The sequence below is a fragment of the Thunnus albacares genome, chromosome 17, assembly GCF_914725855.1.
Source record: "Thunnus albacares chromosome 17, fThuAlb1.1, whole genome shotgun sequence".
NCBI classification, from domain to species: domain Eukaryota; kingdom Metazoa; phylum Chordata; class Actinopteri; order Scombriformes; family Scombridae; genus Thunnus; species Thunnus albacares.
This window is the reverse complement of record NC_058122.1, coordinates 3,335,333-3,359,251: the sequence shown is the minus strand read 5'-3', so window position 1 is coordinate 3,359,251 and position 23,919 is coordinate 3,335,333. Positions and strand designations below refer to the sequence as shown.

The following is a 23,919-nucleotide window of genomic DNA, read 5'->3' as shown; positions in this document are numbered from 1 at the left end:
GTTCACACTTCTGTACATGTATCGAGAGTGGCTTAGCTGGCTGCAGGGATACACAGGAAAAACAATGTGGGTTGTAGGGGACCCTGAACAGTGACTGAAGGTGTAGTTGCAGCTCCCCTCAGTGTGTAGAATGTTTACTATCAAGCACTGAAGGACTTCAGCCTTCTATGTGAGAAGCTATTTGTACACTGCAAGATGATGGACATCTGATTCTGGTGATTGAAAGTCAACTTTTTTTTTCTTTCATACCTACTTTTCTGACATATTTATTTATTTACAATAACAACAAAGCCACTTTTATGGTAATCAGCAAATATCTATCCATAATTCATGATTACTTTCTCACTCCCCCATACATCAGAAAATAGAAGACTAGCTTAGAGTAATGATACTGGAGAAGAAATACTGAAGGCAGAGTGGAAACATTTGTTTACAGTCTGTTAGTTTTAACAAATACTACCAGGTTCATTTTGCTTTACAGCGTAAGTGATTAATGAGAACTTTATTACTCCATGTATGTTAGACCTATATAAGTTCATCAGAGGGATAGAGTGATACAATATTTTATTGAAATGTCCTGTTGTTTTAAAGATTTTTAGAATAAAGTTGCATTTTGTGTTTTCTGTTGTGCCCCAAGTTATGTTTACTTGATATATTTCCTACTGTAACTTAGGAAGTGAGAAGCAAAAAATGGTAGCCTATGTTTTTTTTTTTTTTTTTTTTGGTTTGTTTGTTTTTGTCAAACATTTTGTAACCATCTCTTAGCCAATGGTTAAAACGTCTTTCAAGTTTGCTTTCTATGGAAAATAAATCAAGGACTTTGAAAAGATGTGAGGATCATTCATAAACATCATGAAAAAATATGTTTTTTGGTATTTCAATCTCAGTAGTTCATTAAAGTACATCTCAGCACACACATCAATAAATATAGCCTCACACAGATTACCATCTCCAAACACACTTACACAGTGCCCCCCTAACACACAAACACACATACACAGCTGGTGTATTTTTTTCCAGGGAGGAGTTGGTCATACGTCATCAGGGGTTCAGCTTTTGAAAAGCCCCACCCTCCAGATCAGCCAAGAACAGAAACTGAAGTTGGGGCAGTCTGACTGTCAAACGGCAACTGAAACATACTGACACACTGCGCTGTGAACACTCAACAACCACTTCTGGTAAGACACATATGATCCTATATCCTTATAATATGCTTTAAAACTCCCATAAGCTCAGAAGTGACTTAAACTTAACTCTTAATAGTGATTTGTTAGATTAAGATACCATCGATTTGTAATAGCCAGTGGAATCAGTACAGCCTATTATTCCTCTGATTTCCCTGTAGGCTAATGTTTCTGTGTTTTCCAGTGAGTTTGCGCTTTCAGTAGTGAGCAGCTGTGTTTTCTCTGCGTGTTACAAAACTGTTTGGTCAAAACGTTACAGCAGTTGCGTGATATCTCCAATAGTTTCCCTGTCATAAATGTAGTGTTATCAGTTCAGCATCAGCGAATGATCAAACATTGTTCAACCTGTTGCGCTGACTATAACTAGATTTCCTTCATTTAAACACGCAACCCGAGGATTTAAAAACAACAGGAAACATGACAATCACCGCAGAATGACAATGACATGGAAAATTCAGCTGGACAATTGGATTAAAATAGCCTAACGTTAGTGCAAAGCATGGTATTGCATTTTAGTGTAATAACACTCGACCAGATGCTATAACAGACTACTAAACAATACAATAGGCGGTTCGACAAGTTAATTATAATGTAAAACAGCATCCTACTAGTGTATATGGCGTAATGTTTTACACAAATAGAATAGGCTACAACTTTATTGTCCACCATACTGGAAATAGTTTTTGCCCATCTTAATGTTTGTTAAAACATACATTCATCACATAACAACACCAACAGGAGTTAGAATTAAGTCTTTATGAATTGAGCAAGCCAATTGCCTTTGGGATAAATTACTTCTTATATCTCATATGTTCTTTGTTGACAGATGCATCCTGTGTCACTTTCCTACCCTAATGTTACATCAGACTGTGTTACCATGCAGCAATATTAAGACCCATTGGCACAGTACAGGATAATATCACAAGACCATATGTTAGGCAAGATGATATAATACACTACACTGAACTATATTAAAAGAAAATATTCTGTGTATTTTTTGCTGAGAAGTTTCTGGTCCTCAAGCTCCTGTAACAGTCAGCTGTTCCACTTCAGCTTCTGTAAACAATAGCAAAAAAAGAAAAGTATATCCAGTGACCAGTGGGAGGGAGGAGACAGGGAGAGGGTTTTTCCAGGCAAACAGTGGCAATTACATCATGTGGCTGCAGTGAGTAACCCAGGCACTGAGGGATGGGCAGGTGGTTACCAAGCCCTTTCTAGAAGTAGGTCGAAGTTTCTTAGAGTGTAGATACAGGCTGACTCTATCTCTCCTCTCTGCCTTATCTCCTGACACAAACCTCCCAACCTCTACCTCTCTGTAGGTCAGGCTGCAGTGACAATGGGAGATTATTGTTGATAACTGAAATGTCGTTATTATCTTTAGTACAGCTGTGGCAGTGTTATCAGGCTGTAGTAAAAGTAGTGATATTAGCAATAAATACTGGACTGGTTGTGGACTGGACTGTTGGTTGTTCAAAACAAGACATTTGAATGTGTCATCTTGCACTATGGAAAATTGTGAGGCACATTTTCAGTATTCTTTTTATATTTTATAAACCAAAAAATTAATCAATTAATTGAGAAGACTAGTCAGATTAATTGATAATGAACATAATTGTTAATTGCAGCCTTAAGCAAAGGTATAATTAGTGCAAAACATTAAAGAACATTAACATCATGAATTGCTTGCACTAACTTGCGTTGTTTTTGTGCACCTTTAGTCCTCTGCTCTGAAGTAAGCTGATCTCTTTATTCACAGGAGGAAGGATTTGTGGAGTCTCTGTGAGGATCAACATGTTGTAGATGAGACTGTAAGAACAGTCACACTCTTCTCTTTGTTTCAATATTTTTTTTATCAGAATCAACCCTGATAAGAATTCCTTTTAAAAACCAGCATCTTCTACTCTTGGACACTGAGTAGCTCATTAGAGCAGTTGGGTAGAACTGTATGGTGACTTATTTAGGGGCACATTATCTGCTGAGAGGAGTGAGGTTATTCTACAAAAACATTTTTATACTTAAGATAAAAAGTCCCAACTCTCTACTAGTGCAATTGTGCATTATAATTTAATATAAAAAGAAAAAGAATTTAAAGTATAGTATTTAAAACTAAGTAATTTCCAAACTGAGTTATTTTCATAATACCAAGGACATTTTTGAGAATTTTTGCATTGGACCTGAAGGGAGGGGGAATTTTTGCTTTTTTTTTGTTGCCCCTCTCCTTCATTATACAGGTTAGTGCCCGACAGACTTTCTAGTGACCAAGGACACTTCAGCAAAAGAGACTGTGGTGGTGACCAAGCTGAAACCTGAACACTGCTGACTTCTTTGTACGCTGTCCGAACATGCTGTACCTAAAGAAATACTTCACTGAGGGTCTTATCCAGACGGTCATCCTTCTCAGCCTGTGTGGAGTGAGGGTTGACGTGGGACTGGAGCCCTACCTGCTTCCATCCTTGCATGAGATGATCCTGGGTCCGACCTGGGCACTCACCCAAACGCAGTTCCACAACCTTCGTAATCGCCTGGATGACGGCCATGACCTGCACCCAAAGAGTGTGGATCTGGATGGGTTCTTCACGACACGAAGGCTGCTGGGCTGGGTCCACTCTCTGGACAGACTACAGGTATGGAAACATGTCTATCTCCAGCTGAAGAGCATGGCTAAAAGACCTGTAGTTTGTAAGAGAAACATGTTGAATTTTGAACTGTTTAATACCCTTCTCTCAGGTTCCTCATGCAGAGCTGGAGACGTGGCTGGTCCAGCGGGAGCCAGATCCTCTGCCAGTGGAGAGAGCTCCTGCTGTGGTAGAGAGAAACCAAACTGCCCCGCCTGCAGAGACCAGAGCTGGACTTGGTATGCTTGAAGAAGAAGAGGATGATGATAATAAAGAGGTACAGCTGTTTCATTCACACGGAGTGTTTTAGAACATTTAGAGTTTTTGTTTTAGCATGTTCTTGTCTACCTGAGACCCTAGCTTCTTATTTAGCTTACAGATATGTGAGTGGTAACAATCTTCTCATGCAACTCTTGGCAAGAAAGCGAATAAGTGTATTTCCCAAAACATCAAACTATTCTTCTTAGTTTAACTATTCTAATTTCTTGGACTTGTAGATTCTACGACCCAAAGAAAGCCTTCATACACTAACAGGACAAAAAGCTCTGCCATATTGATAATATAGAAACCTTGTGAAATGTTCAGAATGTATAATATTTTTTAGGAAACAAAGCTGAAGTCTGAATGTCAAAACCTACACGTCTTAGCTTGGTTGAGTACTATTGTAAAAGGGTTGCAACATACCAAGCAAATTGCTATGGGTTATACTGTATGTTAAAATTACAATATAGTTTTGGTTTTCACTTAAAAAATATGTATGTTTATGCAGAAGTGGTTAGCTTATGTTTTTAGGTCAGAGATGACATGGTTATGTTAGGTCAGATCAGCAGTCTCTGTTGACCTTTGTCCATGCCATAGCCCTGTCGGATCTAGAGCAAAAGCCCTTGTTCATGTAAAGGGTTTTACTACTGCTGCAGAGTCAAACTTTCCCTCACACTCTCTTTGACAATCACTTCATTTCAAGTATACTGACACCTTTTAGTTGTGGCTCCCTGGGTCTCAAATCCAGGACCTTCTGTGTGTTAAGCCAATAACCACTACACTGTGAAACCATCCCATCAACCTTGTTTCCAGCAGCAGCAGGGAGATGTTTTAAGCAAAAAAGCTCTGATAAACCCTCTGTAGACTCTGTTAACTGGATGTGGAAAAAATGTTTGCCATCAATTTTGTCATATGTGAAAAAGGTGATATGTCAGATGTTGTCTTGTTTCTGCTGACTCCAAGTGGCAAAAAAATCAGTTATTGCAGGTTTAAGTTACAGTAACTTCATTTCTGAATGTCACAAAAAACAAAAAACCCAACAAGATTACTGTTGCAGAAACCCGATTTCAATGTGTGTGTTTTTTATTTTATTTTATTTATTTTTACAAGAGCTCATGTACAGTCCAAAACCGGAAACTTGTTAACAAAGTTTGTTTGTAGACTATTGACCCACCCAAAATACCACCAAAGTAGCAGTATATGCAGGAATGAACAGACACATAAGTTATTTCTTAATGTTAATTATAGTCATCAGTGGTGTTTTTGTTTTTGACTTACCACTAAACTGAGTGTAATGCCATGTGAGATATGAGTCATAGTTACATGAGTCACCACTGAAACTAGATGACTTCACAAGGAAAATGAGGGAATACAGTCGGTACAGTTGAAATGGTAGAAACACCCTGCGGAAGAGAATACACCTTTTAAATAAACAACCTTCAGTATCCTGGTTATTGCAGGTTGATTTCATATACTTACAGGATAGATTTAGTGTTAAGTCTGTCTGGAGTTTCTTGTTAGTGCAAAATTACCTCTTTGCATTTCCACAGTTTTTTCTTGCTGAGGGATAGTAACACAAAGAGGGAATTTTGAACTAAAAAGAGTGTGACTTTGCAAGATACCCTCTTGATTTGTCTAACTCAGTCTGCTGAAGCCTCATAATAGCTTCTTACATTGGAATCCCCTTAGGAGGGGATTTCATCACAGCCAGCATTGACAAGAGAAACCATTCAGCGACCAATAATTGTTTATATGCATATGGGCATGTGAGTATTGCTTTAAGACAGACTTGAAAAACTGTGAGAACATCCTGAAAGCAGCATTAATCTTCTTTTTCTGGTCACTTGGGGACACCAGAAAAAGCTAAAAACACTAACACATATCACCTTATAAAATTCTTATGGTGAACTTCTTAGCAGTCATTTGCCTTTTTACACATTCAGCAGATGCACAGCAACATTATCATTCATTTAGAGTCACGTTTCTATCCACCTGACGAATCAAAGTCCAATATTTCCTCTCCTTTTAGCTCTGTTTTGGTCGCTGTCACTTTAGTGCTAAATCCTCCACTCTGTTCACCAGCTAGTCACTAACTTTCATCAGGCAGCTACTGCAGATAGTGGGTTAATCAAAGCTTTTTTGCTGAAAGCAGCTGACTGCCAGCTGCTGCTGGAAATGTAAGTTATGGGCAGTAAAACCAAAACAATGAGCTGAAAGATACTAAAACAGTCCATAGAGCCTAGGGGAACTGCAGAGTTTGGTGATAATTCTGTGTTGGTTCATCTCTATGAGTGACCAGTTTCACATTACAGGTAGTCAATTAATACATTGTTAATATTGAAATATTGATTAGTGCAGCTTTAAGTCTGTTTCCATGGCTGGCCTTTTAAATTTAGGCACATCTGCACACTTATAGGCAATATACACAGTTCTCTTAATACTAGGATGTCTGTGTACATGGAATGTTCACACACGTTTGTTGGTATGTACATTCTGTATGTACGGTGCAAACCTCCCTAGCGAACATAGGCAGATGACCAAATTTACATCACGCAGACCTTTGCAGATGCTTGAGTTAAGAAAAAACTGTGCTCTCTCACCGCAGTACAGCCCTGTTTTTGTAAAGGTATGTTAGAACAGTGGGTAAGGTAGAGACAGGTCTGGCAATGTGAGACTAAGCTAAGTGACTTTGGCATTTTGGTCCAACAGATTTGCTTCTGAGTCAGAAAGCATAGTGGGCAGGGCAAAAACTAGTATGACTGGTACAAATGCGGATAAGTTCAATCAACAGTGCATGAATTAGTGTAAGTCAAATAACATATGGAAGGGATATTAGCTGATGATCAGCTGATCTGGGTGGCACCACTGACTGCATGTTCCTGCCTGAACCTACATGTATGCTGTGAGCTCCATTTAACAATGTCAACACCTCAGACATGTCTGGTCAAGCTCTGGCCTATAAGACAGATTGAAGCACATACATTACCTGACTGACTGGCTGACTGCTGTCCTAATTATGGAAGACTGACAGATCTTTCACTTCAGATACAGACATGTTAAAACTAAAAATACTGTAATCTGTAGAGCTCATCAAGCACGAAGGCATGTCTAAAATAGCTATAGAAGAGGCCACTCCTGACCCTGAGGCACAGTTCATACTGGAGCAGAAATCATTTCTACAGACTGAGGCAGGATTTATACAGCAGCGTTAAGGTGTTACACTGGAACTATGTACATGTAAACCTCTCTGCCGGTCTATGCAAAGAAGATGGCAGAGCTGAAAAAATATTCCATTACAGTTTCACGTTTACCAGCAACCAATAAAATAAATTCAATCGTTTAAATGTAGGGTCACACAAACTGAATTGTGTCCTAAAATAAAACGCCCACAGACTCCACAACACACACTCAGACACAACACAGCAGCCGGTGCTAACAAACAAACTGTACAATGTATAAATAGCCCTCACACTGGCCTACACGTCCAGTCAGGATATGCACACACTGTCTGTGTGTGTGTGTGTGTCTGACAGAGTCATGTGTGGCAGTTTATTAGGGTTCTAGTGTCAAGCAGAGCAACAGAAGAAGCAGAAGAGAACAACTCTGTATGTGTGTGTGTGTCTATATGAGAGGTGGATGCTTAAAAATAATAAAATTACTAATAAGATTTAAATGAACCCGGGCATTGAATCACAACAGAAAATCACAATCAGGGTTGTTGGAAGTTTTTTGTATATGTCAACAATATCATACATGTCAGTAAAGCAGGTAGTGACATGTACATGTGGGTCAATACATATTTTTATTACTCAGAGGTGGTGTTCAGATATTATAACTAAATCAGATTGGTGGGAGGCGTGTCATGTGCAGTCACCTTATCATAGCTGGAAGTTTATTGGTTATTCTGACAATGAATATACGAAAGATGAGCTTCATGCCAAGTTTATAATCCTATATGTGTGTTTATTTTCCTCCTGAACACAAATATGTGGATATTTTGGATACATATGTGGACTTTTTTGTTACAAAATCATCATTTCAGTTTTTTTCAAAAAAGCTGTCTTCTGTCACCATGTTTTTAAAAGTTTTTTTTTTTTTTTAACTTTTGGTATCCCTTTTAATGTGATTCTAACAATACATAGACACATTCTGATTTAACAAATTTTCAAATGTGTATTCATATTGGCTAGTTGTCACACTCTCCTTCACTCCCATTCACCTCCAATTTGCCACTTTGAATAGGAAGCTAAACAATTAGTTAATTCATTGAAAATTATGCAGCTTTGTAATTGTAATTGGCATTTTCCACTATTTTGTGACATCTTATAGACAGTACAAGTACTCAATTCAATATACTCAAATACACTACAGTGGAAAGTGGAAAGGAAAGAGTGAGTACAGGAAATGAGAAAAACTCTGATCATGCTGGGATTGAAGTATTTCAGTGTGTTATCAGGAGCTACAGCTGAAGCTCAGTGTCATTTTACAGCAGGCCTATATATCTGTCTGCATGCCAGCCACACACACACACACACACACACACACACACACACACACTACAAACTTGACCTAAGTACATGCCATCTGCTACCTTCTCTTCTTCAAACTGAAAGTGAATATAACTGTGTTTTTGAATTCCCCTTGTGTATCAAATGGCACGCTTACACACACACACACACACACACATATAGTCACATACACACAAAACACTTTATTAGCTTCCTCCTGGCCTTGTGACTGACTGGCTTGTTTTGAAACCTGATCACTGGTCCATTGCGTCCTGACACACATTTACATCTTTCAGTTTTGCAATCCCTCTTGTTTACTGCATCAACACACACACACACACACACACACACACACACACACACACACACACACACTCAAATGCAAAAAGGCAGAGGCATGCATGTAAACAAACTTACATAAATGCATGAGGCGCTAACCTATGCTTCCTTATTCAGCAGTGTTGCAGGAAGAAAGCAGCAAAACTTGCTTGTGTCAAATGGTAGATTAAATGACGTAACAAGAAAGTGAGAATGTACAGAGTGTAATAATCAACCAAAGCGTAATAACATTATTATGTAAAAGTTATATTTTTGGTAAGTAATCCTAGGTAGACTGATTCCTCACCATCAGCTGCATAACACATTGGACATTTATCATTGAAAAACATTTTGTTCCAAGCAGAGGTCATTTCACAGGGTTCTGTCAAAAATAAATTGGTAGAGGTTGAACTATAGAAAATGATATACTCTAGCTTGCAACCATACAAAAACCCATCTGTATTTAGAATGATCATTCCATGAGCTTGTTGACTGTTACCTGATAGGTCAGAGGATGTGCGTTAAAACCGTTGAATGCACCCCTAGCTTGGCTCATATGCTGGCCATGTAGTAGTAGGATGGTATCTCAGAATTTTGTCAGATTTCAAAAGCCACCTTGGTGTGGATTGTCCTTTCTGTAACAAAGTGCTTAAGGGAATTTGTACTAAATGATGCAGTCCATTTTTATACCGTGAGTGACAGTTGATTAGCTGCCTTTGAGTATATTTTTTTCCTTAATGGCATTTTCTTAGTTTCACAAGTAATTTTTATTTTTGTTGACATTTATAAAGCTGTGTTCTCATTAAGTACCAAGTGGTTCCATAGTGTAGAGGATTTTCATGTCTGCTTTACACGTAGAAGGTCCATCCTTAAAAAAATGTTATCAGACAGAAACCATTCAAAATAATATTGTGTTATGTCTCTTTTATGTACAGTAAACCTTCATGCTTCAATATAGCCTAACTCTTTAACTGCTTTGTATTTCCCCTCTCAGCTCTTGAATGTGATTTTTTTTACTGTCATCTGACTGTGTAATATGGTTGATCCTACCCCTACTTCAACAAATCATCTGAGCTTGATTGTGCCATATACAGTATTTTGTATTTGTGTGAGTGATTGGGATGTCCTTTTTACAAGCGTGTCCCAATGAGTTCCCATAAACCTCCAAACTCTTGCAGTATTAATGGGCCCTTGGGCACTGTGGCAGTTACCGGAAGTACGTCACACAAGTATCTAACTTGACTACTTGCAAATACCGCAGGTGTATGTATTGGGACGGACCCAAAGTTCCGCTGGGAGGAAAGTTATTATAACTCCCCACACCCTGCTGTGCTGAGCTGGGTGTTTTTTTGTGGGGAGTGATGGCGTCAGAGCCTAGACACCAAATATCAAAGCTTTACATATTCTACATTCACATATAATCTATTCCATGTGATTTGGCAGACTCAGCTTTTTTCTTTGAATTTTTGAAAAGTGATATTAGCAGTTGCATATAAGGTTCCATAGTGTAGAGGTTATCACGTCTGCTTTACACGCAGAAGGTCCTGGGTTCAAAACCCAGTGAAACCAGCACTTTATGTCTACGGGGTGCAGAACCTGTATCAAGTTTGATCCTTTGAGGAAATGTGTTCAGTCACATTTGCCTTAGGCCATATCTTTATACCATGTACACCCACTGAAGAAAATTGTCATTGGAAAGGATGTTTAATATCATGTTCCAAGATAAGGGTTAAATGAAGCAAAGCCAGCAAGCTAGTTCAGACAGCCAACTTGAGTCTACTGCTACACTCACATGGCATACTCCTCTCACTGAAACATAAATCCAAAGCGCACTTTTAATCATGGCGGTGTACTTAAACAGTCAGTGGTTCACTCACTATCTTGCTGCATGCCTGCTGCCACCCCACTCACCTGAAGGCTATGCTGTGGCTTGTGGCTATGCTGCAGCCTATGTAGCACTACGGGAAAAGTTATTACCATCACTCCCCACTCTCTGCTGTGCAGAGCTTGGTGTTTCATTGTGCGGAGTGATGGGGTCAGATCTTAGACGCACTGATGCCAAATATCAATGATTTACATATTCTATACTCACATATAATCTATTCCATGTCATTTGGCTGACTGAACTTTTTTTCTGCATTTTTGTACAGCATCATTAATAGCTAAATATAAGGTTCCATAGTGTAGAGGTTATCACATCTGCTTTACACGCAGAAGGTCCTGGGTTCAAAACCCAGTGGAACCACAACTTTTACTTTACGTCTTCAAGGTGTAGAGCTTATCTTAAGTTTAATCCTTTGAGGAAGTCTGCTGGGTCACATTTGCCTTAAGCCATACCATTTTACCATGTAAAACCATTCAAGAAAACTATAATTGTAAAGGTATTTCATAGAATGCCCCAAGAATAGGGTTTAATGAAGCAAAGCCTGCGTGCTAATTCAGACAGCCAACTAGAGTCTACCGCTATGGCATACTCCTCTCACTGCAACATAAATCCTCATAGTATTTCAAAAGCTCCTGCCCTACTCCAGCATCAACCTATAGGCTCTTTGCCTAGGAGGAAAGTTATTATTGTCACTCCCCACACCCTGCTGAGTTTGGTGTTTCTTTATGGGGAGTATTGGAGTCGGAGCCAAATATTAAGGTTGTACATATTATACATGCATACATATCAATCATATCATATTAATCTATTTAATATGATTTTGCATGCTGAAAATTTTGCTTTGCATTTTGGAAAACACCATCATTACTGGCTGCATACAAGGTTCCATAGTGTAGAGGTTATCACGTCTGCTTTACACGCAGAAGGTCCTGGGTTCAAAACCCAGTGGAACCAATCCTTTAAGTCCTCAGGGTCCATAGCCTATCTCAAATTAGACTAAAGTCTGTTGGGTCACATTTGCCTTAAGCCATATCACTATACCATGTAAAACCATTAAAGAGAATTGTCATGGAAAGCAAGACGTAAGTTCCTCTCTGAGAGGTTGATTAGCTATCATCTATCCTGAGTCTGAGGTTACAGCCTTAGTCGTGTTCACAGACTATTGCAGATAGAAAAAAATTGGGCTCTCAGTTGCACTCATATAGTGAAGACAGGGATATGTGTACGCGTTAGGCCCATGTATGTTCAAAGCCACATACATGTCTTCGCTGGCCAGCTGCTGAGGGTCTCTGGGTTTGTCTGTAAGCCCCTAGCCAGGTCAGGAGAAGGTTAAAGCTATTCTGAGTCTGGCTGTCTGTCTCTGGGTAAAATAGGAGCCTTTACATACTGTACATACAGCCTGGTAATATGGAAGTACTACACTGTACTACTCCAGTGGTTAGTGATATATTACCTCTTCACTAGCTGTGTTGTAACCTTGTGTTTCTTGGCATATCATTGTACTTACTATCAGCATATATTTCCAAAAGATGCATTTGACATATTTTTATATGAAAAACCCATTTTCTCCTTTCTTAAAGTGTAACGTGTTGTACAATCAAGTCTCAATCAAATCCAACGCAGCACGCCTCTTGGGAGCAGTAGTTGTTGAATACTAATAAAATAATTGATCCTTTAGCATATGTTATGGCTTGATATTTATGACAAAATATTGTGACCGTCAAACACATTGGAGTTTTTGTTGTGAGGTTCCATAGTGTAGAGGTAATCACGTCTGCTTTATATGCAGAAGGTCCTGCGTTTGAAACCCAGTGGAACTATGACTTCATGTATTATGGGTGCAGGGCGTATCCCAGGTATGATGTTTAAACAAAGCATGGTGGGCCACAGGATGCCTTGACTGTCACAATTTTAAAAGTAGACATCCAGATCTTACTCACTGGAACCATATTTATTGAGAAAAAAAGTTTAACTTTTTGGGAAATATGCTTATGTTTAGCTTAGCTTAGCATAAAGACTGGAAAAAGGGGGAAACATCTTGCATCTTGTTTGTTTCCACAAAGAAGCCAAAAAAAGATATTGCTTTAAATTTATGAAACAAATTAGAATCAAACACAAGGTTCTATGGTGTAGTGGTTATCACTTCTGCTTTACACTGAGAAGGTCCTAGGTTCAAAACACATTAGAACCAGTGTTTTAAGTCAATGGGATGGCCTTTCCAGAGAGACTGTCCAGTACTGAACATGATATGTTGAACCAATGTCTGAGTGTTTGGGCAGTTTGAGAGCCTGCAGCGCATAGGCTGTACTAAGTTATTCATTATTGTCTTTGCAACCAGGAAGGAACACATAATGTACTTCATCACATTGCTGCTATGGATGACAGAGAAGAGGAAGAGGAGGAGGAGGAAGAGGAGGAGGAAGACCTGGCCAGGATGCACAGACGTCAATGGAGGGGAGAGGGCGGAGAAAGACCACAAGGTTCTGACCAACATGCTAACAACAGAGAGCTGACTCAAAATGAAGTAGACCAGGTAAGACATAGCAAGAATATGATAGAATAATAAATTTTTTTAGCATGTATTTATTATAAAAGGCTATTTCATGAATTTTAGCTTCTGAAGACAATGAAAAAACTGGAAGACACACTGATTACTTGAAGTTTGAGCCATACAAGCCGCATGACTCTAAGGAGGTTGATGTTGGTCCGGATTACAATATTATAAAACTATTGGATGATATGCCGTTAACTTTGGTATGATTTGTGATGAGCCTCACAGGGCCATAGCCTTGTAGTAGTTTGGTGAAACAAGTCAATCCCAGAAAGCATGATTAATATATCACAAATTTTGCATGTTATTCACCTGTAAAATGAACTTGGTTGTTTAATGTGTCATCCTAACACATCTAAAGGCATGCTGTCATAGCCTCTGCATCTCACCACTTCCCCAATGTCTCTCCAAGAATTCTGTGTCTTTTGTGTGTCTCAACACAATTCATTGTTCAAATGGTGATAACATGCACAATTTCAGACAGATTCTTTAAAACTCTGCTTTCACACTTCTTTCTGTTTCAGAAAGTTACAAAAATTGTTGACACCACCCCCACCAAATTAAGCGTTGGAAAGGGGGAATCAGATGCTTTTAGACAATTTGACAAGCACTTTGTTTTAAGCATACTGAAGCCTTGAGTGATGTAGACAAGAATATTGTGCAAAAGCAAGAATCAAAAAATGCCACCTGTTTATCATATGAAGCTATCTAATGATTACGTTTATCCAAATTTGTTTAAGGCTAGGTTGTGAGGGACCATTAGCCTACTGCAAAGAGTGACAGTCTGAAAAAGTTGAGATATTTTGATTCAGCAGTAAATAGCGACTGACTGCAGCTATAGTCCAAAGTTCCCATCAGCCTTAAAAAATCCTGTATCAGTAGAACCTGCCTAACATACATACTGTATGTAAACTTGTGTGAGTGTTAGGCAAGGTGATCAGAGCATCTGTCATGCTTGGAATCAGAGCTGGACGCTTCATCTTTAAATGCTTGACTGCTGCCAGCTCAGCAGAAATCATGAGTTACACACTTGAGCAGCTGCACTCTGAGGTACCTGTTACACTCAAGGGTATGCTAAATGCATGTGTGTGTGACACATTAAAGATGAAATAAAACTGTAAGTGTGGATACTTATTGAAGTTCACCCTCTGACGTTTGTCATAGTAGCATTTAAAAATATCAAATATGGGTCGAGTATGTCATAGTGGGCTCCTTGTTTTTCGGGCAGATCTAAAGAGAAGCCTGCTTACCACCTTTCCCACATAGCACTACAGGTCAGAGGTCAGAAGTGTCTAATTTGTGAACAGGATCCAGTAAAGATGGAAAGACTAGACAGATATTTCTTAAAATGAAACTGGAGAAACTCCATAGATGTGAGAGAGAGGGAAAGAAGAGAGAGGCACAGGTTAATTTTGACAAATGAAAACCAAGTATGCTTTCTAAGAAGTTGTCACACTCATGGTGCCACATGTGGTCAGACTGTCTCTTGGTAAAAGGTCATTCCATAGAGGACTGATGTGCCGTCAGTGTGCTGGCTCCTGGACAACCACTAATAATCACAACTGGTTTTAATCTGATTGTAATGCTAAAATCAAATAGTAAAGACTCTAGAGCCATCATCACTGAACCTTTACACCAGCAGGGACAAGAAATAGACCAGGTTGCCAAGTAGCCCCTCTTTTAATCCACAACATTTTAGCCACACTGAAATTTGACATTCGTGAATAGCCAAAACTTTGGTGACCCTCTGATCTTTAAGTCAGCGCCATTAACAGGCCAACATTTTGATTTATCTAATACATTGGTTTATGACCAAATACTGGCAAAACCCATCAGCCTCAGCTGTACTTTGCGTTCCGTGATAATTAGCAAATGCTAAACTAAGATGGTGACACCTTGTTCTTAACTGAAAAAGTCATTTTATCAGCAATCATTATTGCTCTCATCACTTACACCTAGTATACAGCACAAAAAACACACTTGGGGGTTATTGAAGAAATGTAGGAAATCACACATTGGTAAATCTAAAAACACATGGATATCATTGGGTAAGGCAGCCAGCGCATCAAAACTGTAAAGTGAAAGTTCTTTTCTCTATAAACCCCTGTTCGTCATTCTTGCTCTTTCTCCCTTTCTGTTTTCAGACCTCTTTCTCCCTCCAGGAGTGTTTGAGGCTATTGGATGAAACATTTCCCTTCTCAGAGGAACAACAGGTACTGCCCTCACCATGACCTTGATCAGTACTGTAATGTCATTTGTAATGTATTTCACTGTAATCAGCGCTTCCTCTGCTTTCTTGTCCCTCAGTTATGTGATGTTGGTGGTAGAAGGGGAGACCTAGAGCATCAGCTCCCAGGCAGGGAGCCCCAGTTGTCCCCCATCATCCCAACCGATAACCCTTCCTTGGACCTGCAGCTCCATTGGCTGGATCTTTTGGCTGTAATGGAGCCTGAGGTGATTTGTAGAAGAAACAACATTCAATTAAATTTGGCAAAACAGAACTAGATGAGTCAATGAGTTTAGAAACAGGATCAGAAAATTACTTGATGTGAAATGACTAAGCTAAGATACTATAGATTGAAATAAATTGTGCACCCTTCCTTTCTAGAACACAGATGTTGACATGATGACATCATTTGACCATGCCCTGGATTCAAGACCATATAGGATCTTTAACGGTGTTAGGCCTGAATCTCTGCAACAAAACTCTAACAACCATGACAACGGCTTAACAGAGACTGATCAGGAAGTTATGGTGGCTCCCCTGCAGCATGGTAATTCAATTCAGAAACTGACATTTGGTGTACGAATTCATGGAGAGCAGTTTCATTCTTGACCTTAGAAACAGCCGCTTGACAAAAAATTCTCAACACAAGGTCCTACTTAGCTGTTGTTTCCTAATCTTTTAAACACATCTTATGGGCTTCCTCAGCAAATGCAATTGCTTATGGACATGGTTTAGTTGTTATCACCTTACCAAATTTCCATATAAGGGTCATGTTAATTTATTAATTAAGTAGGACCTTGTGTTGAGAATATTTTTGTCAAGTGGCTGTTTCCAAGGTCAAGAATAGGAAGGGTCCGTGACTTATCATAGCAAAAGCTTTGGTAAATCCCACAATTCTTGACGTTTCGCATAATACCTGCTCTTTCTCTTTGTTTGTTGGGGTCACCAGGCCATTCAGAGGTAGAGCCAGCCCTGCTTCCCCTCACCCCCAGTGCAGAGCTGGATGACCACAGTTCAGCGTTGAGCACAAGAGACACTTTGAAAAACTCCCATGTAAATCCCACGCACAGTCTTCCAGACCACATGCGTCTGTTTGCAGAGGATCCATCAGAAGACTTCTCCATGGGACTAAATGAAGACAATAACACGAGTACCTTCAACATGAATCTGCTAACAGAAGATCCTGTGGATAACATGGAAAGCAGCCTGTGTTCACGGTATGCTCCCTGCCCTGAAAACCTTGCTAGTTTTGATGTTACCTTTCAGTCGAGTGACTTAACACCTTCCAGCTCTTCCCCATCTCTGGAGGAGAAAGATATGGCCCAAAACCTTTCAAAATCTCCTTCTGGCATCTTTCTGGTTGACGAGGAGGAGGATGTTGAGGATGAAGATGGTCTCCCTAGCCCACTTAGTGACCTCTTAGAGGATGCTGCCATCCTGGACGAGATCAGATTGTTGGACCTGGCCCTGGAAGAGGGATTCAGTCCTGAGATGGCGGCCAGGCTGGAAGAAGAGGGCTATCTTGATCGTGAAATATCCCATCAGGAACCTAGCCAGTTCAACCACAAAATCACCGGCAACGAAGAGAGAGAAGATAACCACTCTGGCATGGCGGTGACAGAAGCACAGGGTCAACCAAGGAGACATCAGCAAGGTAACTGACAAGAGCAATAGACTTATTTCTATAGTTACTAAAAGCAAATACTGAATATACCTTTCCTCATTAGAGCACACCAATGCTAAATTCAAGTCCTTATTAAAATCAGTAAAACTTACCATTACCTTTCCTTGTTCCCTTCTCCTAGACGGTGAGGATGAGGCAGACTCAGACTCTGGTCTCTCTCTGGACTTCAGCCACAGCCCTGCTTCTCCATGCACTTCTGAGGCCTCCTCGTATTCCTCTTCCTCCTCCTCTTCCTCAACCTCTTCTTCATCTTGTGTGTCAGCTGTGGGAAGTCCCTTCTCTGAAGACGAGGACGAAGATGCTGAGGACATGTTAGTTGGTTCAGATATGGAATTGGAGGTAACAATAAAGCAGGAGGAGCAGGAAGAGGAGGAAATGGGGGCAGTAGGGGGAGGCTACTCTGAAGATATGAACAAACTCTTCCCTTCCAACTATGGGGATCACAAGCTGTTCAATGCCTTTCCGTGGCTGGAGCATATCGACCACGATCACACCTACAACCAGCCCTTGTCGTCTGCCTCCTCTGTACACCTGGGCAAGATGACCACCAAACACACCAAATCCTCCCTGCGACATGATAACAACAACCCTTACCACCGCTCCTCTTCCAGACACATCACTGAGAGCAAAATGTGGAGCCGGGATGAATGGCGTGCACAAGCCCTGAAGATTCCCTTCTCCAATGAGCTGATTGTTAATCTGCCAGTGGAGGAGTTCAATGAGCTACTGGCCAATTACCAGCTCAATGAGGAGCAGCTTACCCTGGTCAGGGACATACGACGCCGCGGAAAGAACAAGATAGCTGCTCAGAACTGCAGGCAGAGGAAACTGGGCATGCTTCTGGGACTGGAGGAGGATGTATCAGGGTTGAGGCGCCACCGTTCACGGCTGCTCCGAGAGAAACAGGAGGCCCTGAGGAATCTGCAGGAAATGAAACGTAGACTGAGTATGTTGTACAGGGAAGTCTTTTCCAGGCTGAGGGACGAGGAGGGGAGGCCACTGGACACTGCAGAGCACATGCTTCATTTTGGGCCAAATGGTAGTGTCATGGTGGCTCCTCGCCAACAAGGGGCAGAGCTGCCACTGACAGGTGAAAAAAGCAGCAAGAAACAGAGGGGCAAGAAAAAGTGAGGATGAGGAGATGCCAGGAATATTTTCACAAAATGTTTTAGACATTTGGAAACGTAGGGAGGATAAAGAGATCCCTTAACAGATAGTGTTATTCCAACACAGGTGTGTGATCAAAACCACAAAAAAAAAAGCAGAAAATAGTGATGCAGTGGTGAATGACGGAACACAGAAATTGTGCATCTGGTGTCAATGGCAGGTGCAGAGTCTCCAAAGAACTACAAAATCCTCAAACTCCAAAACAGATTTCGTGGGCAGGGATTTTTCTATTTAAGGAATTGATAGATTAATGGATTGATGGAAGGATGTCTGGACAGAGGAAATCAGGACAGAAGAAAGAGGAATTATTTGAAAGAGGATGTGATTATCATGTTGAAGATAAGAAAACTTCAACTCCAGGATGTGGTGCTCTCCATTCTTCATTGTAAGCATTTTCTACACTGAAAAAGGACTTGAATACAACACTTGTTAAGCCCAAACATCTCAGAGGTCATTCTAGACTGTTAGTACTTAGTGGAATTAAAACAACAGATAGATGAAGTGGGACCACAGTCTAAAATGCTAGTTCAGTGCCTATGTAAAAACCTGCTTTCTCTTACATCAGCCACCTCAGAGACTGGGCAACAAACTGACAGCAGGCTGGATCCTTGCTGTTAGCTAAGCCAAACAGACACTACAATGACTCTGAGCCAGCAAGGAATGGTTGCTGGTACACAGGAAGGGAAGTTGTGATAATGGCAGTTTGGAGATCATCTGGTAGGAGTGGGGTGTCTCACTCAAAGACACCTCAGCAGGATAAAGACTTGAGTTCATGGGGACACACCTGGGTATGTTCAGTTTCCATTTGGTGCAGTAACCACATGCCACCCTCTTGCCAAAATGAACATTGCTATTCACCAAAACTCCAAGACATTAGGCACCATCTCCAGCAGAACCTTTTCAGATCATAGCAAGAGAGGAAATTTGCCACCTTGGCCACTTCCTTGGACATCTTGGAATAACATGAAGTATGTAGACTGGCAGTTGTCCTGGAAATGGACCCTTCTTTTCAGAGTGCCCCTCCTACCACTAAACCAACTTAGAAGGTGTCAGGGACAGTATATAAGCTAAGCTTTTTGTCTCTTTAAAGGAAAAGTTGATAAGAATAAAATAAGAACAAATAGATAATATAATATGCTTGATTTGCTGGATAGGGAACTTGTTGCTTAGGGATTTTTAAGGCTTCATGGATGTTTAAATAACACTGAGCAGACTGCAACAAACTGATTGTGGAATAGCTCTTTTTATCCATAAGTGGTGCATGTATTTTTTTCTTGTGGTCTGAAAGCATGATAGCAGTGGGTTTTATCTGTGCGTTTAAAAGTGTAATTTTCAATAGTTTTATGTGTCTGTGAAGCTGTGAAAATGTTGTCCATTTAAAACATCAAAAAGATGTTAGAAATTTGTGTTCCAAATGTAGCTAAAGGGTAAAGGTCAGCCAAATTTCAATACACAGTATTGGAACCTGCTGTCAATCTTAAATTGATTAGCAGATCTTTAATAAATGGGCAAAAAATAAGACAACTAAGTCAAGTTGTTAAGCTTTTAATGTTTTAAGATTGATGGGACAAAATTATACAGTAAGACATGTTCTTTTAAAACAGGTAAATCTGGATTCTTACAAATGTCCAAACTCCTGACTGATTTGTGAATTGTTTGAAGTTAGCATGTCACCCTCTGGTGGCTGTGCACATAGCTGAGTAAGACAGAACTCCACAGAGATTCTGATTAAATCATTATTAAAAGAAATTAAACACAGTAGCAGTTTGAACTCTTGATGCCAAGAACAACATACACCTATACAAATTTTACCCCAATTTGCAGTATTCCAGATTTTAGTGTAGAATGTCTTATGTTTAGGTAAAGTCATGCAACTGGTGTGGTATTCACAAATTTCTCAGGAATAAACACAATCAGAGGGAAACGCTCCCCATGTGTAGTCAAATCACTGAAAAACACAACTTGTAATGTTAGATAACTTTTAGGCAAGAAATTGTTGCATGTTTTCAGTGCGTATTTTACAGTCAAGTTTATGTATATGCCTGTGTGTTTTCCAGATATCATTGGAATGAAAATGTCTCCACCTGTCTTTCTCATTTATGAAGACAAAGTGTGAACTTTTTATGTTAAATAACCTGCATGTCTGTCATTACCACTGATGGAACAAGCTCTTATTGGTTGTTAAGTTTTTACATTTTGTGGATTCCCAACGTGCTTGCTGGTATTCAAGGACTTGGGACCTTGCTTTTTGTAAATGAAAAGATTTTTGTAAATGAAAAGATCTTAAATCAAATAGACCAATAAAAACAGAGGTCAAGAACCACTCAGTTAAATTATGGTGTTAAGTGCATCAATTGTCTAAGAATTAATAATTGTGCTCTTATTAAAATTAATAATACACTCATTCCTACAATTAAGAATACGTGTATTGCATAAACATTCAGACTTGGTCTCAGCTCCCAAATTATTTCAGAGATTATTTCCAAAGTTCTCCTCAGTCAGTTGGGATTGAAAAGCAGCAACAGCTACACACTTTCCATACTTTGGAGAGAGAAAGTCAATAAACAGTACAAGGTCCATCCTAAAATCTACACTATACATGATTCAGCATGAATACAATCAAATGCTCATGTTTGCATGATGCAAGAATTATAGCAAGACTGTGAAGTACAGGAATTCTGATGAGTTTGAAAGACTGACAATAAATCATAGAAATTACAAATTTAAAGAATACAGGTTACATGTTTCTTTAACATTTCATTTTCTAGGATCCCCGAGTTCTCTGAAACAGTTAAATATACATTTGATTCGCATACAAACACTTGATGATTGAACATTTCTAGTTACTGATATGCAATAATACGAATAGGATTTCTCAATATTGTGGCATACTTGTTGTGAAAACATGTTTTGAAAGTTGGTACAGACATAAGGACTCAATGGCGGAACAAAATAAAGGCCAACATTAATTTTAGCTCATGCAGCTGTGGAAGTTGAACCTTTCCTATTGTGTGCCATTAAAAAAGGAGATTGAGACACCAAAAGACAATTATTTACGAAAACGAAACAACTTTATTGTCCAAAACAGACAATTAAAAGTAGAACAGCCATGACAGTGACTTTGCAAGGTAAACCAATAAACATGCAACAGGACAACACAAGCTAATCCGCTAAATACAGAGAAAAGCTTCAGAGATGAGATAGAAAAGCTAACTAGCAGACCCAGGTGCAGCTAATTCAACCCCCTCCTTTCAATGGTGAATAGTGTAACAGAAGCTTGTCAGTATATCTCACACTTAATACTGATGGACATGGTGAAGAAATAAGAACGCCCCAAATGCCAGAAGTTAAAAAAAAAAAAATTCTTTAGGAAGTTTACTTAATCTGAATACATTTAATTGTATGAACCTGTTAAATCAAAACACAAGCAAAAACAAGCAGTTATCTTAAGGGTCACTGATTAGGGTCAGTGTGAGGTTTGACTTCAAACGCTATAAACGGTATTTTCCACTGTGTTGATTTAAATTATTTCCCACATTGACTCAACAGTTGGGTCAAAATTTTCACCGAGGTCATCTCAGCTTACGTCTTTCCAGCTCATTGTCTGGCCTTTCTGTATGGATTACCTGGCTGGGATTTTGATATGCACACACAATCTGTGGTTTAAAAACCAGCCTGTGTTTTATATAGCTTGCTGCTTTAAGCTTGTACTGCGTCTTCCATAACACGTCACTGAGGGTTGAGACTCATTAAAGTAATCATTCTGTAAGAACGAGTAAATATGTCACAGCTGCTGTGTTGGGGGTTATCATCAGCTGAGGCTTATATTTTCTCTGTAAGGTCAGTTCTCTAATAAATTTTCAACAGCAAAAGTAAACAGTTCAGAGACATGGATTTGAACTAGCTAACCTGGGTCTGGTAACAGGAAGCTATTATGCTAGCTTGAATACAGTATACACAGAAATAAGCACAGCCGAGCTACATTCAACACATTACATAATAGGAAACATTAGACATCAGAGAAATACCCCTCATATGAATTGTTCACATTAATCATGCTGAATTCAAAACTTCTATCCTGTTCTATTTACTATTAAAAACTGCAAATATCAAAACATTGTTTTAACCGTGTGTCAGTCTGTAACCAGGAGGAATCATGAAATACTCCAAATGTGCTGAATCATCATGTCTTGAGTGTAGCCCGGCCGGTGCAAGCTAAAAATAATACAGCCTACAAAATGCACAAGTGGTTGAGGGTGTGCATGAAGGTTTAAAAACAAGGGAGTGGAAATGAAGATCATTTTCAACACACTTTCAATCACCTCCTCCATTAGCAGTAAAACCCAGTTGTGTTAACAGGGCATGTACCTACTGAGTGACAAAGCCACAGTCTCATCGGGAAACCCCCCCACCCCCCACCCCGCCTACCAGCCAAAGTAGCAGGAGTATAAGAATTAACAAGCCACTTTCACCATTTCATCAGCCAGTCAAGCTTGCTGGATGGTCTCGTGCCAACATGGCGGCAGAGCAGGCAAATGTACAAATTACAGCCAAAAATTTACACACAATGGCCGGTCAATTCCCACACTGATTTTAGCTACAGTACACTTTTGTTAAGGAATCATATCAGTCCCACATTTATAACAATATGTGAATGTAGCTAAATTGGGGCACGTTTACACTGAAATGAACATAGTCTTATTTCCCAGAGAAACATATCTGTCATAGCAGCAAAATTGTGAGAGATTCCATCTGTTGGTTGACAATAAATTTAGGTTTCTTTAAAAAAAAATGCTGCCTAAATAATTACCTCCTGTATCAGATTCCCAGAAGGATTCCATAAAAAATTTACATGGCCCCTCTCATCTACAGGTTAGAGGGCATCTCAGCTGTTTCGGGCAGGAGCTGAACTTCCACTCTTTAGCACTCGATATAGCAGTGTGGAAAAATTACAATCAGGCAAATGCTGATTTTAGTGTAGCTGTGAAGTGTGAACACTCTGCAAGCCACTTGGTAACCAACCAGCCTCAGTTCCACCGAAAATATTAATAAAACTGAAAACTGACATGAGAACTTAAGGGGTCTTCCCGGCCACAGCTGCCAGGGAATCACCTGTTGTCTGTGCATATGGTTCATAGTTATGGCTCTAGCCCTGTTGGCAGGTGACTAGAGCTGCAGCAATTAGTCTATGAATCAATTGGCAGAAAATAAGCAGCCATTTTGATAATTGATCTATCAGTTTTAAGCAAAAAAAAAAAACAAAACAAAACAAAAAAAAAATCTCTGGTTCCAGCTTCTCTAACGTGAGGATTTACTGCTTTTCTTTGTTTTCTATCAGTGTAAACTGCATATCTTTGAGTTTTGGACTGTTTGTCAGACAAAAAAAGAAAAGACATTTAATGTCATCAACTTGGACATGGGGAAAATGTGATGGACATTTTGCCTTTTTTTAACACCTTATAGACAAAACTATTAATTGAAAAAAAAAAAAAAAAGACATTATTTGATAATGAGAATAA

General features: G+C 39.5%; 1 protein-coding gene and 3 non-coding genes across 5 annotated transcripts; all 4 read left to right on the top strand.

Moving 5' to 3' along the window:
- Nucleotides 1-1,078: 1,078 nt before the first annotated feature.
- Nucleotides 1,079-23,593, top strand: nfe2l1a (nuclear factor, erythroid 2-like 1a). 2 transcript variants are annotated; one of them, XM_044330493.1, is made up of 10 exons: nt 1,079-1,178; nt 2,941-2,992; nt 3,416-3,808; nt 3,912-4,076; nt 13,110-13,304; nt 15,467-15,535; nt 15,630-15,776; nt 15,931-16,096; nt 16,499-17,203; nt 17,355-23,593. In XM_044330493.1, exons 3-10 carry the CDS (start codon nt 3,527-3,529, stop codon nt 18,362-18,364), a joined length of 2,739 nt encoding a protein of 912 aa, XP_044186428.1. In that variant the 5' UTR covers nt 1,079-1,178; nt 2,941-2,992; nt 3,416-3,526; the 3' UTR covers nt 18,365-23,593. The 2 variants fall into 2 exon arrangements, with proteins under 2 accessions (XP_044186428.1, XP_044186427.1); XM_044330492.1 differs by having other exon boundaries at nt 2,941-3,808.
- trnav-uac lies at nt 10,383-10,455 on the top strand. Its single transcript has one exon. It is a non-coding gene; the product is annotated as a tRNA-Val (tRNA).
- trnav-uac lies at nt 11,059-11,131 on the top strand. Its single transcript has one exon. It is a non-coding gene; the product is annotated as a tRNA-Val (tRNA).
- Nucleotides 11,653-11,725, top strand: trnav-uac. Its single transcript has one exon. It is a non-coding gene; the product is annotated as a tRNA-Val (tRNA).
- Nucleotides 23,594-23,919: the final 326 nt, after the last annotated feature.

Coding starts and splice junctions, on each gene's coding strand:
- nfe2l1a (XM_044330493.1), top strand. CDS start 3,527: ATGCTGTACCTAAAGAAATACTTCACTGAGGGTCTTATCCAGACGGTC. Junction 3,809..3,911: donor ACTCTCTGGACAGACTACAG/GTATGGAAACAT, acceptor CCCTTCTCTCAG/GTTCCTCATGCAGAGCTGGA. Junction 17,204..17,354: donor ACCAAGGAGACATCAGCAAG/GTAACTGACAAG, acceptor CCCTTCTCCTAG/ACGGTGAGGATGAGGCAGAC.